Source organism: Mastomys coucha, unplaced genomic scaffold (assembly GCF_008632895.1).
Source record: "Mastomys coucha isolate ucsf_1 unplaced genomic scaffold, UCSF_Mcou_1 pScaffold15, whole genome shotgun sequence".
Classification (NCBI taxonomy): Eukaryota; Metazoa; Chordata; class Mammalia; order Rodentia; family Muridae; genus Mastomys; species Mastomys coucha.
The window spans coordinates 95720063-95737905 of NW_022196897.1; the positions used below are offsets into that span (position 1 = coordinate 95720063).

The 17843-nt window shown below is 37.5% G+C and overlaps 1 protein-coding gene across 2 annotated transcripts in view; it reads right to left on the minus strand.

The window, feature by feature from the left end:
* Positions 1-11120, minus strand: part of Bbox1 (gamma-butyrobetaine hydroxylase 1) — a 54852-nt gene extending 43732 nt beyond the window's left edge. Inside the window, exons 1-3 of one of the 2 annotated variants that reach the window (XM_031371325.1) lie at positions 10661-11120; positions 2249-2505; positions 1109-1223 (exon numbers count right to left, since the gene is read on the minus strand). In XM_031371325.1, the coding sequence (XP_031227185.1) occupies positions 1109-1223; positions 2249-2467 (334 nt within the window). In that variant the 5' untranslated portion in view covers positions 2468-2505; positions 10661-11120. The remainder of the gene's footprint in view (positions 1-1108; positions 1224-2248; positions 2506-10660) is intronic. The other variant, XM_031371324.1, reaches the window with a different exon arrangement.
* Positions 11121-17843: the final 6723 nt, after the last annotated feature.

Genomic DNA, 17843 nt, shown 5'->3' on the forward strand with positions numbered 1-17843 from the left:
AAGGCTAGTTCTTAAATCCCAGACACTTATTACACATGAAGGAGTTTCAGGTTTGGAAGGAGTAAAGTAGAACCTCATTTAGTATATGACTCAGAGTTCCTGAGAGAGAGGTGGCAGGGGATTTGCCAACTAGCCACTTCCTGAAAGGGGTAGTGGACTAATAGATGGGGTTGACAGTGGAAAGGGAGGTTCAGGAAATGTGCCTGGCTTGTGGGAGCCAAGGTTCTAACCAACAGGCAAAATTCATGTGTGTTAGAATTTGCCTTTGACCACACATCCTAATGTAATCTGTAGAACATATGTAATCACATATAATTGGTAGAACAATATAGAATAAACCAAAGGCCTTCCCACCCTCACAAATGCTTCTACTTGCCTGTATTATTTATTTCTTAGAACTTTCATTTTATTTGCCCATTTATTTCGCCTATTATCTGAGAGATATTATCATCTCCCTTTGTCACTGAATTCATCTTTTAGTTATCTTAAACATTTTTCTGTGCACAGAATCTCTGGAGACCTATACAAGTGCTCGAGGAAAGGGGCTTGCACTTGCCCTAAGTGCAAGCTCAATTCTGTGCTCCTTGTTTCACAGCTTCATTGCTCACATAATCTCATGGACACTTGCATAGAAATTTGTGCTTTGTTCTGTTCTGACTTTAGATATCATTAAGGAGGGTGAACTATCTCTGGTTGATGCCACTCCTTTGCAGGGAGCTTGGAGGGAACATCTTGGATTCTCAGCTCTTACTTCAGATGACACAGGCTCAAGCCTGCTGTATTTTTCCCTGCTAGTGCTTTTGAATTCAGCATCTGCTCTGTTCTCCATTTTGCTTTTGGCTAAATGATCTGTGTTGCTAACAGGTTAAGTATTTCTAACAAATGACAACATTATTTTAACCAAGATAGAAGTGATTGAATTGCTCCTGAGCACATCCTTAGGAAAAGAGATATAAATATTGATTACATTGATTTGATCATTTTGTAATATATATGTGTTAACTCAGTAAACCATGTCCTGAAAACACAGTCAATTCAAAGAATAGCATTCTCTTCAATCAATTCTCTATAAGTTTTTAGTGTAGACTGAATACTAATGCAATGTTACCTGGTAAAAACAATTCTCCTTGGAGCCTTGCTCTGGCCTGTTGAGAAAAGCATCTTTTCTTCAGCCAATTAGCTTCAAATTCACTGTAATGGTCATTGGGCCATGTGATATAAACCTTTTAAGAGAGAAATAAGACAGATATAAGACAGCTGTCATCTATTTATACGTTGCACAGCTATACATTTCTGTCTTCTGTAATTTTCTTTTGAATGCTATAGAATTAGAATTATTAGAAACAGAATTTTACTAACACAGCATCTCTGATTTACATATTCTAGATATGTAATCCTCAGACTTCCTTTGAGAAGGTCTGACTACCAAGAGTGAGAGAGGGATAGAAGAATGGGGAAAGACAGGCTTTTCTGACATGTTTGTCCTTGGTGAGGATTTGGAAATAAGAGAGAAAAATGTTCAGTAGTACATGTGGTTGACATTGAGATTGATGATTTTAGGATATGATGTCTTATGCGCCTACTTAGTATTTTGGATAAATAGTACTGGTCAGTGAGATTTCTGAGCTAGTGCTGTATGCTAGGCAGTAGGATCAGCATTTCCACCCAGATTATCTTGTTGACCCCTGACGTTTCTATGAACAAATCCTGTACTTTTCTAGTTTGATCGAACAGTAAACTGAGAGCCAGACCCACTATTTTCATGGTATCAGTTGCATGATTGTGTTTCCAAGCTGCTTCTCCCTAAAAGAATAAAAAATAGCGAAGTTTGCATATTTAATTAAAATGGTAGTAGTTTGAAAAGGCAAAAAATTATACACTCTGAAGAAAACCAGAGAACATCAGCAGGCTATATTTACGTGTATGTGTATATGTAACAGTACTAAAGAAAAACAGATCACCAGTTTGAGAGGGAGTGAGGAAGATATGGAAGGGGTTGGAGGAAGGAAAATGTGATGTGATTAAATTTCAGATAAGATAAAAAGTAGATCAATTAAAAAGAAAAGAAAAATGTTGTAGTGGTGATAACAACAGCAGATTCTTCCACTGAATATGCCTACTCCCACTAAACACTGTACACACATGTGTTCTATACAGGACACATTAAAGAAGAGTTACCTACACTACTATAAGTTAACCCCTTCATTTAACTCAACAGAGAAGGGATAGACCATTTAGAGGTAATTACCTTTTCCCGGTCAAATGTCAAGTCATCGATTCTAATGTTCACATCAAGAGCTTCCAGGAGCAGTTTCCGAGCTTTTGCAGAATGAAGGTAGCACTCTGAACACTGACAGTTGTCTCTCAGCCATACCGCTGGGTAGAGGGACTCTGTCCCATCGTGCCAAAATATCTGCATCAGATGAGCCCCATCCACTGTTTCTGCCTTTAGGATGGCACAGTGCATGTTTCTGGTCTTTGGTGATAAATCCTACCAGCTACCTGCTAGGACAAGTCAGTGTTAATTGTAATAGGGTGGCAGAGTGTACCTGAGCCTGACCTCTACAATACTGCAAGCGGACTCTGGCCTCTGCCTACCACTCAGAAGTGTGAGCCTACAGTTCGACCGATGCTGGGACCTTTGTTCTCATTAGAGTATTTCACATGTTGTAAACAGAAGCGCAGTGACCAGCTGTAAGATAAAAATGCCACATCGAATCCAAATCAAGAGAGTCCCTTGTTCTTTTAACAGATAATTTGGATTATAAAACAAGAAACAATGGCACACACATGGATATAACCACATTTGCATAAACACGGTGGGAAAACCGTTATGCCAACGGGTAATGTAATATTTGCCTCTGTGTTTGGGTGTTTCAGCGGTGAAGACTGAGTCCAGCCTTTGCACATGTGAGGCAGTACTCGACTGCTGAGGTTTAGCTCTAGCTCACGCCTCTGCTGTTTTAACCAATGACAGAGGCACCTGGATTCACAATTACCACCAAGGGACCGCTAATGCAATTACTTTGCTTAAAGAGCAATGGGATTTAGAATATTGTACTATTTCTCTTCTAATTTTACTTACATAGTATATTTTCTTACTGAAATGTAAAAATATCAAAGTCCTTTAAAAACTTAGTGGGGTTGTTTTCTGCCTTTGCTCATTTGGAATGTCTTACTTTATCTGGAATGCTTATGGGGGGAGTTTTATGAATCTATATTTTGACTGGAATGTATGGCTCCTTTTTATTACAAAATCCACTAAATCTGTAGCAATGCAGTAATTACAGGAGAAGAGATCCCATGAAAGAAAGGCACCATGGTACTTACACTGGGCAACTCTTTATTTCATTAGTGACTGTATACTTGACCTTCAGGAATAAGAAAATGTTATTGACTTAACTTTTCACGTTTTTCAGGGATTCTTGATGTGTATACAAAGAGTAGATCTTAGTAAAAAGGTAAAATTTACATGAAAGAACCAGAATGTTTTAAGTGTTTTCATAGGACCATTCGCACCTTTAGCTCTCCTAACGGAAGAGAGCAGATAGGATAGCGCTACCTTGAGATGAGAGAGGAAGACCCGTGCACTGCATCAGGTACTGAGACAGCACCAGGGATTTACCAAGTGAAGCAAAGACTTCTGGCAGATTGCAGTCACCTACACAAACCTACACATAAGCGTACATACATACACATAATTAAAAAAAAATAAATCCTTTCACAAAAGAGAGAAATAGTACAATTAAAAAAATCTGTCAGGGATCACCAAATAGTTTCTACAAAAGGGCTGTTAGACTATCAAGTTTGTAGGGTATATATAATTTCTCATTTGTAGTCTTAATTTTAAAATTCCATTCAAAATATAAAATATTCTCAGTTCAAGGTATGCATAAAAGTAGTCTGTGGGACATTTCTGGCCAAGAGCACTACTGTGGCTGTCCTTTATAAGTTAGTTAACACTTTCTTTAGCACAGTGGTATCCTGTGATGCTTTGATTCAGAAAGCACTACCCTTTTACTTCCTTGGGTATTAAGCAAAAATTAGCACTCAGATGTAACAATATCTTTTTTTGTAGACGTGGCATTACAAGGTACAAAGGTGACCATACTACAAGGAAAATTGAGAGGATTGCAATATATAAAAAGTCTGCTGTTAAATGGTCTCAATTATTTGTTAGAAAAAATCATTTAATCTACTCTAGAAAGATCTGTGACTGATAATGCTTTACATGTCTTGATTCTACCTTATTTTGCTTTTTCGCTAATCTAATATTGATTTTTTTCAGCATAAATATGGTCCATAATTATATTTCCAGCTTCATCTATTGCTAAGACTACCATGTATTATGTAAGTCTGCACAGTGAAATATTTTTCCTATTTCCACATAAGGAACATTTGTTAAAAGGAGATAAGAAGATTTCAGGATACAAAACCACCATAGGAATATTTATATTATAAGAGCACAGTCCTATTTACAATATTGTCAGTGAAATGACTTGGGATTAATTCAACCTAGGAAATGAAACATATACACTGAAACTGTAAGACAAATGTGAAATTATTTGAAGACAACTATAAGAAATAGTATGTACTCATGAATTAGGGTTATCAATATTAAACTAAATATCAATATTAAATTAAAGTGCCCATGATAGTGAAATAATCTACAGATTCAGTGAAATACATATAATAATTCCAATAGCATGATTCGAAGCCATAGGAAAATTGCTCCTGACATTTGTATGACAACAACAACAGTTTCTAAATAGCCAAAGCCACCAACCAGGAAATAGATACAAAATTGGAGGCATTCTACTACATGGTCTCAAAATATATTGTATAGGTATAGTGACAAACATAAGATAGTGCTGATATGAAAATTGAAAATCCGGGGAGACCAGAAGTAAACCCATGTATCTAATATCAATATATATTTTTTGCAAAATTTCCAAGATACTCAATAAAAAAAAGATTCCTTCTTTGTATTGCTGGGAGTATTGGCTATCCGTATTTGGAAGATTAAATTTGGATTCTTCTTTCAGAATGGAAAGGTGGATTATATTTGCAAACCATACCTCAGGCAAGGGTCTCCAAGTAAAGAGTGTAAAGAAATCATACAATGTAATAAGGAGAAGCAAAATGGTCTCTTCAAGTGAAAGAGGCTCTGCACAGACCGTTCTCAAAAGAAGATGCAAAAATAGCCATCATGTCTGTGAAAAAATGGGCAATTATTTTCAGAGAATACAAAACCAAACCTCCATGAGAAACCTCCTTGTCCTTGGTACAATCAGTATTACAGAATGTCTTTCAGTGCTGGCAAAGGAAAGGAGAGTGAGCACTGAGGGGTACAAATTTACCAAGCAAAATAGTAGAGAATCTGTTTTTCAAAAAGTGAAGAATTGAACTGCTTATGATTCAGCTATTCCACTGCTTGATATATATCTAAGGGAAATGAAATCTGTGTGCTGAAGAGATCTTTACACTTCCATATGGAGAATCAATCGCCATAGTCAGAATATTGACTCAGTTGAAATGTTCACCAATGGATAGATGAAAGCTTAAGAAAAATGTAAGATCCATGCACAGGAATATTATCTCCCCATGCAAAGGAAGGATATTTTGTCATTTTTTTAATAACATGTATGAAATATAATAGGCACTGTACTAAATGAGATAAGCCATACACATAGACACAATATTGTTTAATCTCATTTATTTGTGGACTGTAAATATATTGAACACTTATTAGCTAAAAGGAGAATGGAGACTTAGAGGTGGAAAAATGCGAGCTACTAGTCAAAGACAAAGATTTAATTGTCTACAATGAGTAACTTCTAGCTATCTAATATAGCATGGCAAGTACATGTAAAACTATCAGAGGCTGGAAATTTCATAAGAAAATAGATTTGGAATGTTTTCAGTACACTCACAAACACACACACACACTCACACACACATACACACACAAGCACTCATGGGTACACACACACATAGAGACACCCACAGTGATAAGTATGGGAAGTATTAGATAATTATTAATTTGATTGTAAAAATTATTTGAAAATTAATAGGCACAATAAAATATTCCATTTACTGCTTTAAAATAGAATTCTGTCAGTCATAACTTGACAGAACTTGAAAAATCAAATCAAATAAAAAAGAATAAATTTTAATTATATTGACAGAGAGGTTACAATAATAGTAGAAAGCAGTGCTTAAGGCACATAATTGTTTCTACAGCTCCTCAAATAGTTTGTTTTTAGTTAATACTTTTTTATGTCACTAAGAGCTCTGAACTGCATATACAAGAACTCTTCTTCTAATCAGCCTGTTGCATTCCTGCAGTAGAAAACATACGCATATCTGACATACATTCATTCCAGCAGAACTGTGACCTTTGCCCAGTACATTTATAGTGCCTACAGACAGCCTGCTTTTTAAATATTTTTTTTAAAGATTTATTTATTTATTATATGCAAGTACACTGTAGATGTCTTCAAACACACCAGAAGAGGGCGTTAGATCTCATTACAAATGGTTGTGGGCCACCATGTGGTTGCTAGGATTTGAACTCAGGACCTTTGGAAGAGCAACCAGTGCTCTTAACCACTGAGCCATCTCTCCAGCCCGACAGCCTACTTTTTATTGCTGTGAAAAAATCATGATCAAAAGCAGGTTGAAGAGGAAAGGGTTTATTTTATCTTATAGTCTATCATGAATGGAAGTCAGGGCAAGAACTCAAGGCAAGAACCCAGAGGCAGGAACTGAAGCAGAGGCAATGGAAGAACACTGATTGGTGGCTTGTTCTTAATGACTTTCTCAGATTACTTTTTAAAAATATGACTCAGGACTTCCTGCCTAGGTAGGCTGGGCCCTTCCACATCAATGAGTAATCAAGAATATACTCCATTGACTTGCCCACAGTCATTTTTACCCATTGAAGTTCTATTTTACAAGGCTTGTGTTAAGTTGGTAAAGAACCAACAGATTGAAATGTTATGACACATTAGCAAAAGGTTGGCCGCTCTTCCATGATAGTGGAATCTCCTGTAAGAGTAAAACAAAAATTTTCTCATTTTGTTTTATCATCTAGGTTTCATGTGTGCTGCCATGTATTCTAATCTCAGTTTATTTCTATTACATGTTTATCAATATATTTATGATTTATTTTTATGTATGTGTATGTATAGATACCATGGAGGCCAGAAGGGGGTCTTAGATCCCCTAGAACTAGAGCTACAAGTATTTTGTGAGTAGTCTAATGTCCTGGGATATAACTCTTGTCCTCAAATAAATCAGTAAAGCCCTCTTATGTGCCAAACCATATCTGGAGCTTCTGTTTAAAGTTTTCTGATACAAATGCTAGGTATTCCATTTGGCACTTGAAACATTGTTACTTAATGGATACTTACGTAAGACAGATTTTCCCATCACGATGAACATGCTTTCTATACTTAAAATGGCATTGTGCCCTGCTGTCAACTTCTCCAAAAACAGAAAGCCTGCTGGAGAAGTGATCATACCTGTAGACATCTGGCCTAACGCACAGTAATCTCATTCCAGGCTATTTTGAGATTTTCATTTATCTTTTTCTAAATTCTTTTTCCTTCTCCCCTACTTAGAGCATTTGGACTGAAGAGGTTCCCCCCCAGAACCCATCTGATTAAATAGTACCTAACCTGGGGAGAGAAGAGCCCTGACACCCATACCGTGAAGAATGGCGGCTACCTGGGGGAGCTCTGGAAGAGCCACTAAGACTTAGGTTTCACTAAAGTAAAATAATTTGGATGTCTATTTAGGAACTTGCTGGGGCATGGCTACTCTTCATAGTCTCTTTCTTAGCTTCCTGGTGAATGTCAATGACAATTTAAACAGAAACAAGGGGAAATGGGCACTTGTTCTCAACTTTAACTTTGCTTCACTAACTTCAAGTTTTCACTGGAGTAAATAGGAAAAAATTAAAAGAAGAATGCCATTAAGGATCATAAATATTTAAAAGAAAATGTCCTGAAAAGTCACACGCTTGTCACACATTTTGGATTTGTTGACCTCTGTTTCTAACTCACCCAACTTACAATTGGACTTCGTAAGGCATTGTGGGAAGGTACTTAGTGACGCATTTTTATGTTTTCCTGAAGAAAAGGAAAACAGTAGACACTCCACTTCGCAAATGAAAATATTTATTTTATGCTTATTATTTTGTTTTTTAAAGGAATTATTAGCTTATGAAGCATTATTTTGGGTGTGGTGGGAAAGAACAGTTCTGCCTGGCTTGAAAAACGGCCCTTGGGTCTTGGCAGCCTCTTATCTGATGGAGTTTTCTTTTTACTCCACAGTGTTACCTTGTGTGTGTTCCCTTCTTAATTGCCTGCTGAAGTTTTCCTTTTCAGACTTTACCTGGGAATTCTGTTTGGCACAACTAGATTGTTTTTGATGCAATCCTACTTCAGGCACGCGTGTGAATTTTTTCATTTTTCTGTTTCTTAATTTTATATGTTGAAATTTATCACCCATAAGAAAAGAAAACAGTTGTGAAACCTAGTTTGTGAATTGGTCTTAAGAATAAAATAAAGGCTAGAACTAGAGCTTTTGGAGCCAGGGAGAAACCATCTGCAGTTTTCTGCTTTCAGTGTCCTTGTTATATATAAAACCAGACAGGAAAATAGAAGCTCGGAGATCATCTGTGTGATTTCTCCACACCCACTTCGTTAGTGGAAAAGATTGCCTCAGACATGGGATCATTAGCTTGATGTATACACACTAGGTGAGAAATGTTTACTCTGCAATAACTGATTTAAGGAATAGTCTTTAGAGCTGATTGACAAGATGATGCAGGGATTTCATATTAACCATACACAAACTTATAACCGCAGGGTAACAATGTGGACCACTCAGTCCACAGAACAGTTTAGTAGCATCAGTGGAGAGCGTCGTGGATGTAACAGATGTCAATGTCTGCTAATTTCCATCTGCTCATCCTCATGGGAGCTTTGACATGCTATTGCATCATGGAAGACTTATCATCTTCCGGAAAATAATTTCAGTTTGTTAACATGACACTATTAAAATAGCGGCTTGTTCTCAAGGTCTTTGCTTAATTAACCTCACTGTCTGATATTTTATTTTTGAAGAAAAGAGTATGAAGAAGTGGGTTTCTTAAACTTTCTAGTATTTAGTCTTGAAAATATTATCTACTTATAATCCAAACTTTAAATCATATAGTTTGTATTTGAAAAGGTTGCCATTGACTGGACTGTGCTCATGGTTCCTAAATAATATTAAAGCTTAATAACACTGGAATACATACTCTCTCTAGCTCATGATATCTGCTACTTATAGACTTTTAACTTTAGGGCTTCAAAAGTGTTAAAATTTATTTTTCATTTTAACATGGATGAATAAGTGGCTGAGGCATATGATCATCCCTGAAGGTATTCCCATATAAATAACGAATTCCATGGAACTATTAGAAAAACCACTTGGTGTTCTTGAAGAAGTTCGCTATTCTGCCTGCTGGATTACATTCAAAAATTTCCTTCATACTTTGTAAAAAGGAAATGTTAACTTTACCTCAGTGGAGTTACCATATTTCAGTAAGAACTAAATTATGAAGCTTCTTGTTTACTGATGTAATAAGTACAAAAATATAAATTCTTTGAACCACATCACTCACTGATTATGAAAAAAACTTAAATTTTGATTCAAATATATTCAAATTATATGCAATATTTTTTGAGCTCTATCAAGGGAACACAATAAAACTGTAGACTGGTCAGAATTGACTAATATTTTAGAGATGCATGCTAATTTCAGCACTTTGGTTCAACAAAAGGCCAAGAAAAAATATGCATCACCTTCCTTTTGGCTGGGCTGTGGATGATTCAAAAATCTCATTAGAACTTCCCTTCGATCATGAGCAATCTGCTTTGTAGACAGAGCTGTCTCTGTCCCTTCTACAGACATCCTGGATCACTTTGGGGATTGCAAAGTAATTTGACGATCAGACTAAGCCAAACATAATTGGAAAAGACTAGCTGCCAAGAAGCAATCAGATCCACTACATTCCAGAAATCAAGCCTCTTCCAGATGCCGGGTGGTTCGACCTACGGCAGCCCAGGGCTGTGAATGACATGTGCCTGGAGTTTGATGTAGATGCTTTCTTTTCCCTGTACACAGAGCTTAATCCAGAGGCCATTCAAGTAAGAGAGCTGAGTTCAGTCATCCCTGTTATCATATATTCTCTGGGCACCAAATCACAAACACACCAAATAGGGGAAACCACAGCTTTCTTTGGTCCTGGATATCCTTTGGAGTAGAAACCTTGCTCCAGACCCATCTCAGGACTTATCTGCCTCCAGTTTCCAGTATGCTGGTATGCTTTCCTTGGAAGCCATTATACTCCTTGTAGCCCTGCTTTGGCCTTCCCTCTATGAACAGTTGGTTGGCAAAAGAGGAAAGTTATAGCTTGATATGAAGGAGCCATTTCTTTGTTTGGGCATTCAACAACAACAACGATAACAGCAAAACTAAAGCAAACTAAAGTTCTCTCAGTGGCCCCCAGGGGAAGCAGTCAGCAAGAAAAAGAACGGTAATAGGTTTCCGGAAACCGTAAAACCCCATTTCTGAATCAACAGAGAGGAGGAAAAGCGTTTCTCACCTGTCCTGTCTTCTGTGCCGGAGACAGCTGCTTCAACAGGAACAAGCTGACAAGAGCTTTGATGTCTCTTCCACCTGTTCACAGGGACAGCTCTTCTATTGCAAAACTCACTTGAAGAGGAAGCCTATGCATTCTGCAGGGAGGAGCTGTCGGCTCTCACCTGAGCACAGGCGCAGTGGCATCTACTCAGCCATTGATTTATTCCAACAGAAGTGTCTTGAGAGGGCTTTTGATTAGTCATAGGGGTCTTCTCTGAAGGCTGGGATTGCCTTCCCTTTGCTAGATATTCTCCCTTTCTCCAGTTTTGTTTAGAATAAACAGTAGCTGCTAGAGAGCCGCGGACTCTGCTGAAGATACTTGGTTGCCCAGTAATTTGACTCACAACACACGGCCCTTAGGGCAACAAAAGGGAAAGACCAGGGCAGGCCATATGCCAAGGATCCGAAGCTTGGCTGACAAGCTTTTTACTTGCGGGCGGGCCTAGTACATGGAGGGTGTGTTGGGCAGTTCCCAAGACCCAGTTCCTTACAGTGTAGCTATTATGTTAAAATAGTCTTTGGGTGGCAACTGAAATCTAGAAAGTGATCAGGAGTCTGCTGGCCTCCTTCCACCCACACCACCCTTCCCAAGAAGAATCAGCACACCGCAGCTTGCAACTTGTTGCTTCTTGCCTCAAGGACGCAGTGTTGGGAAACAAAAGTACACAAAAGTCTAATCAAAGAGAGAGAGAGTTCATGCTGTCCAACTCCCAGGTGGCCTCTGGAACAGTAATGTCACCCACATCTCCCAGGGATGCACTGTCAGCTGATTTCATAGTAAAACATCAACTGTGTCCCTGTATCACCTCCTCCACTGATTTCCTTCTTCAAGACTACAGATTGTATTACTGACACCCAGTGTCCAGGAAAATAACAGCAGGTTTGGTTTTCACACACAAGAGGTCTTAGATGTGGGGTGCAATACTACATGCCGTCAGCCTTGGAAACCACAGGAACAGAAGTTATAAGATGCCAGAGACAATCAACTAATTATACTTTAACAATTCATGACACCAATGAAATGGGTATAAGCGACTTTTCCTTCATCTCCTGTGCTGTAGTAACTATTATTGAAGTAAATTTGGTAAATTCAGCTCCAGCTTAAAATAAAAGGGCTGTCAATGCAAAAGAAGCCATGAACTTGAAAAGAGCAAGAAGAAGGGGTATATGGAAAGCTTAGAGAGAGGAAAATAAAGCGAGAAATGATTTAATTATACTAACCTCAAAACATAAATAATTTTAAAAGTAAGATAACAATAAAAATACTACATATGAAGAAAGTTGTTGAAAACCTGTAAGATACATGAACATGGTTTCTAATAGTATGAGTAAATAAAATAAACAACAAATCTATCAATAGATAAAGTTAAAAAAGTTTAAGTAAAGAATTAATCCTACAGACAGATAGGCAGATAAGCAAAAACAAGCAGGCAAATGAAAGAAACATCAGTCTTCCATGGAGGGGTTCTCCCAAACAAACCCAGAGCACAAATGTTTTTGGGACTTAGTGATTTCTTAGTAGTTGGTTATATACCTAGTAGTGGTATTGTTAAGTCAGACCACAGTTCTTTATTTAATTTTAAAATTATCTCTATCCTGTTTTCCATAATAGTTGACCTTACTCCCATCCTTTCTAAAAGTGTATTATTTTTAAATCTTCTGGACAAACCCCTCTACTAGCAAGAAGTGACATACCATTGTGGCTAAATTATTATATCTTTAATTAGTAGACACTTTTGAAGCAGTGTTCACCTGCCTATTGCCCATGTGTGTATCCTCTTTTGATAGACTTCTATTCCAACCTTTTCTCTCTCTATTGAATTTGTTACTGAGTTGAGGTTCATACACATTTGGCTATTAATCCTTAATTAGATGTATATTGGTCTAGTTTTCTTTTGTTGGGATAAATACCATGATCAAAAGCAAGTTGGTTTATTTCAGCATATGCTTACAGGAAATGTTCCTTGTTGAGGAAAGTGAGAGGAGGAAGTCCAGCAGAAACTACAGAGGAATGTTGCCTGCTGGCTCATTCTGTGGCTCATGCTCAAGTTTCCTAGGCAGCCCAGGCCCAGCTGCCTTGGGATGGCCCTGCCTCACGGTGGGCTGGGCCTTTGCCTATCACTCATCCATCAGGACGGTCTCTTAAACAGGTGCTGTTCTAGTTCGCTTTCCATTGCTGTGGTAAAACACTAGCCCAAAGCAACTTGGGGAGGAAAATGTTTCGTTCACTTTATACTGACAGCCAGTCACTGACGGGAACCAAGGCAGAGAACTTAAGCAGGGCAGATAGACACAGAAGCAGAGACCTCTGAGGGACACCGCTTAAGGGCTTGCTTCTGTGGCTTGTTCAGCCGCCTTTCCTATACAACCCAGGGAGAACTGTCTACAGGTGGCCCCTCACACCATGAGGAAACTCACCCCCACGTCAATCACTAATCAGGAAATCTCACACTTGCCTAGAGACTGATCTTACGGGGAGCCTTTTCTCAATTGAAATTCCTCTTTCCATATGACTAGCTTGTATGAAGTTGACGGAAAAGTAACAGGGACTTGAGGGAACAAGTCAGCTCTGTCAAAGCACTTATTCAACTGAGATTATTCTTTCCTCTCATGTGACTTTAGGTTGTGTCAACTTGACAATGAAACCTAACCTGGACCTGCTTGCAAGTATTTTACCCTGTTTCATTTGCCATAGCTTCATTTTTAAAAAATTGTTTGCTTGACTGTGCAGAAATATTTTTAGTTTGATATAATCTCAATTTAATATTCTTGTTTGTGTTGCCTGTTTCCTGTGCTATGTCAAAAAATATTAGTATGAATAGCGTTGCAGCACTATTTACAATGGCTAAGATAGAGAATCAATTTAAATGTCTGTTAATAGATACCTGGATTAAGAAAATGTACCACACACATCATAGGATACTATGAAGTGAGACCTTTGTCAAGGAATTTGTAGAACTATGGGTTAAATGATGTTAGGTGGCCACACAAAAACATAATGCATCATTTTGATATCTGGTGCCCAAATGGCCAAAATCATAGAAGCATAGAGTAAAGAAGGATGGTTGCCAGTAGATGGAGGTTGTAGTAAGGACTTTACCAGAGGTAATTATATTTAGGAGGCATGAGTAAGTTCAGGACATCTATCATACATAGGGTTACATAGGTAACCCTATTAATAAAGGGTTAATAAAGTAATCTACTTGAAGATAGCTAAGACAGTAGATCTTAAATATTCTTACAAGAAAAAGAAAATATGGTAGGTAGAAGACAGCTTAATTTAACAATTCACTATGTATATATACATATATATGATATATATATGTATATATATGAAGAGAAAACAAAATATGCAAGACAACAAGAAACACAAGAAAACACACACACACACAATTTATAGTCTAACCTTAACTAAGATAAATAAATTAGTAGTTCTTGGGATTAAAAAAGCTTACTTTTCGAGGACTTGGTCCTTTCTGCATTAACTCATTTAACACTTTAGCTTGATTTCATATGTGTCTTTGAGTTTCTCTTCTGATATTAGGGCTGTGAATTTCAGCAGGAGAAAATGAGCCCAATGGTTCCTGATCTAAAAGAGGAACACAAACATATAATGCCAGCTGTGCAGCTGCCGCATTATTCACAGGATTCTACCAGGAAAACAGAGGAGATGTTCTCAGTAGTCACTCAGTAGTCATAAGCGAAGAGTAAGGCCATCCAGAATTGCTGAAGGATTCTGCTGGGACAGTGGGAGAGGTAGCTCTGCCAAACGGCAAATGTAAGCCCCTCACAACCCCAAAGACCTCCAACTGCCAGGTTGCACTCACAGAACACAGTAACAGCCCTAGTGTCTGGACTCAGACTGAACCCTATAGAGTAAAAAGCTCAAGCTCAAGATTTGAAATCCCACCAATCCTTTGGCTTTCCTTAAGCTCTGAACTTGAAATCTCACCTATCTGCTCCCTGGAAATACCCTCCCCAGGAAACACTATATAAACCCTGCCTTCTGCTTTGTTCTCTGCTGCTTCTAGTCCAAGCAGAGGCAGCCACCTTCTAGGGTTCTTCTCTCCCAGTAAGTCTTTTGTATGAGGTTTCGTGTGTGGTATGACTTTGTGGTATTTCGTGGCTCCTGATTGATAGGATACTTTTCCCTCAGAGTTGTAATACTTTGGGGGAAAACTTCCTTAGCTGGAGCAGAATTATAACACTTTGGAAAAACTTTCTCCCACCTGGGCTGGAGCAGATCTCTAACCAGGGAAGTCTCAGATCTGTAACACTTACCATAAACACCTTTGTGCTTTTCCAATAATAATTATGTTGTGATCAATAACTGTTAGTAGTTATTTTGAGAATTAAAACTAATAAGCAAGTTCTGAAATTTTAGTCATTTAACTTTGAAGAATTTTGTGAGGAAAAAAAACCCAGGAAGCTGCTAGGAAATGAAATGTATTCATATTATGGTTACCATAGACAATTTGATGTTTAAAATAGTGTTTTTCTATGTAAAAAATGTTTGTCTAGATCATGTGTCAGTGAACCAGGACTTCCACAAGGGCCTTGGAAATGCAGATTTAGCACTGTTCTTACATTAAGCACTAGCAACCAGTACTGTGGACCTCATGCTTCAGCATGCTTCCATCAAACCATGAAAGAAAGGCTGGTTTATCTATCGGATCAAAGGACATGAGCCAGAGTCTACACTCTCTCTCTATTCTAGGCCATGTTATAGAATCCAGAACAAGATACATTAGGTTTCTAAAGGCTTGTGTCTACTTCTCTCATTTGTGAGAGAATTCCATTCCTTCTGTCCACAGAAGTTCTGCACCTTTAGTAGATGTGTGTAAGTGAATGGTCAAGGCCCATCTATATTTACATGTTATTTACATAGATGAAGTTAGAGGAATATGGCTTCACTTGAACTTCCTTGTGTGTGATGAAAACTGGAATGTGGAGAAATGTGGAAGAATCTCTGATTTCAGGCTACAATCTGAGGATGAATATCTAGAGAATGGCTCCTTCACTACTCTGACAAATTTTGGTCTGGAACAAAAAGGAATCTGGGAATAAAGGTTATAATGAAGGTACTTTTCAACTTTAAAGGATGGAATTTATTCAATAGTCACGTTATATAAACAATGCCATACTACTAAACGCTTAACTAGAGTCTCTTGGAAAACAAACATGAAAGCGAACATTCACTCCACTGCAGTGTTTGCTCTTTATTGTGATCAAAGGTCAAAATGAAGCTAGGCTGATTTCAGCCTTCTAACATAATGTTAGTAAATGGAAATTTGGAAAGGTTGGTATATAGTTAGTTTTCTCAAACATGTAAGAATTGGCTCCAGAGCATTAATGCTTATAATTGTAAACTTTTGTCTGTATGGTATAATGACCTTAGTCATTTCTCCCATCCTAAGCTCCTTATGGTCTTCCCTAGTGTATAGAAAATACTAGTACATAACACACTCTTTTAAATACCTCTTGTATAAAAGGTCTATTAACTATGTGACTCTAGGCACATCATCAATATACAAATTAATCTGTACTTCACATCTCGTTTGACTAAAGGAGCAAAAGCATTTGAAGGAATCTAGCACAATTCTTGGCACTTTATTTACAACCAATAAATGTTGCTGAAAGGATGAATCATAGGCATTCAATAAATTTTAATTTCTTCTTTTTATTATCATCTTTGGGGAAAATTCCAATTTTTTAGTTTAAGCTGTTCTTAGATGTCTGCAATTTTCTGCATTTGTCTTTAAATCAGAGCCTTTTCTTAGAGAACTCCAGTGGTAGACATCTCATTTTCATGAAGTCCCCAAGGGAACAGTGCTCACACTACGTTAGTTACTCCTTTTAGAAAGATTGGTAAAATTCCATTTGGCTATGTGTCTGTTATCTGAGTCCAGGGAAGAAAAGTTTGTTTTTATGCTCTGACTTTGTTCTCAGCTGTATTTTGTATCCCAAGACAGTAACAGAAAAAGGGCTCTGATTTAAAACTTGAGATTTAGTTATTCCGTATGTTGTCCTCTGTGAGGAATGATTTGAGTTTTGAAAATCAGTGTGTATAAAACAAGGAAGTGCAGAAGATTCAGCAGTGCTCTCTGCAATTTGTCTAATTCCATAAAACTTCCTTGGTGAGGAGCAATTTCTAGGTGTAATTTCTCCACCTCATGAACATAGCCCATTGGTTGGTGACTTACATAAGCATTGCTGTTTTCTTAGTCATTTATATCGGCAGGTATCCAGCTCTCGGGGAGGGTTTTTCCTCCTAAACTATTATTTCATGGCTGCTTTTACAACCTTATATGAGCAGCTTCTTCATCCTTGATATTTTACCTGACACCTAGGGGAATGTCTTCTAAACATGTCAAAGATATTGTCTGTGAGTGTTTGCTAGCAAAAACAAGTAATTTCTCTAAAAGAACTTCAAAAAAGGAGAATCTATGATGAGAAAATAAACATTGAAAACTCATCAGGATAGATGGCTAAATGGAAAAGCAGATTTGTAAATATGAACATCATTTTGAAGACAGTCAGGGGAAATCATCAGCAAGTTCACAAATATGATTTGTGACTTGGAAAAGCTTAAGACATTTTCTGATTCGATGATCTGATCTTATAAATGATGAACATGGGATGCTTGCAAGCTAGCATAAAACCAGATGCCATCAGGGAACAATCTAGACATTTTTATTTTTAACACTAGATAGAATAGGTTGGATATAGTGATAATAGTAATACCAAAACAACTTAGGGGCTTATCACAGCAAGAGCATTGTTCACATAAGCCTTATTTCCAACATAAGAAGCCTGGAGAACCTGATACCCAAGGTCAATGAAGTCTCAATACTTGTGACAGAGCTTGGAAAGCAACCATGGATAACTATGAATGACATTGACAGACTCACACTTGCAAGTGACCCATCACAGATCCATCCTCAGTTAATCATGCTTTTCTTAAAGGAGATTAAGACTTTTCCTTGTGTTTTTAGAAGGAGGAAAACTAGAATATTTTTAAATGGTCCAAATATTTGAAAACCCTTATTAATCATAATCATGAACAGACTTCAATTGTATTAAGTCATAGATAGCAAGAGCAAACGTGGAACATAGTAAGATATAGTAAGATTTACCTTAAAAAT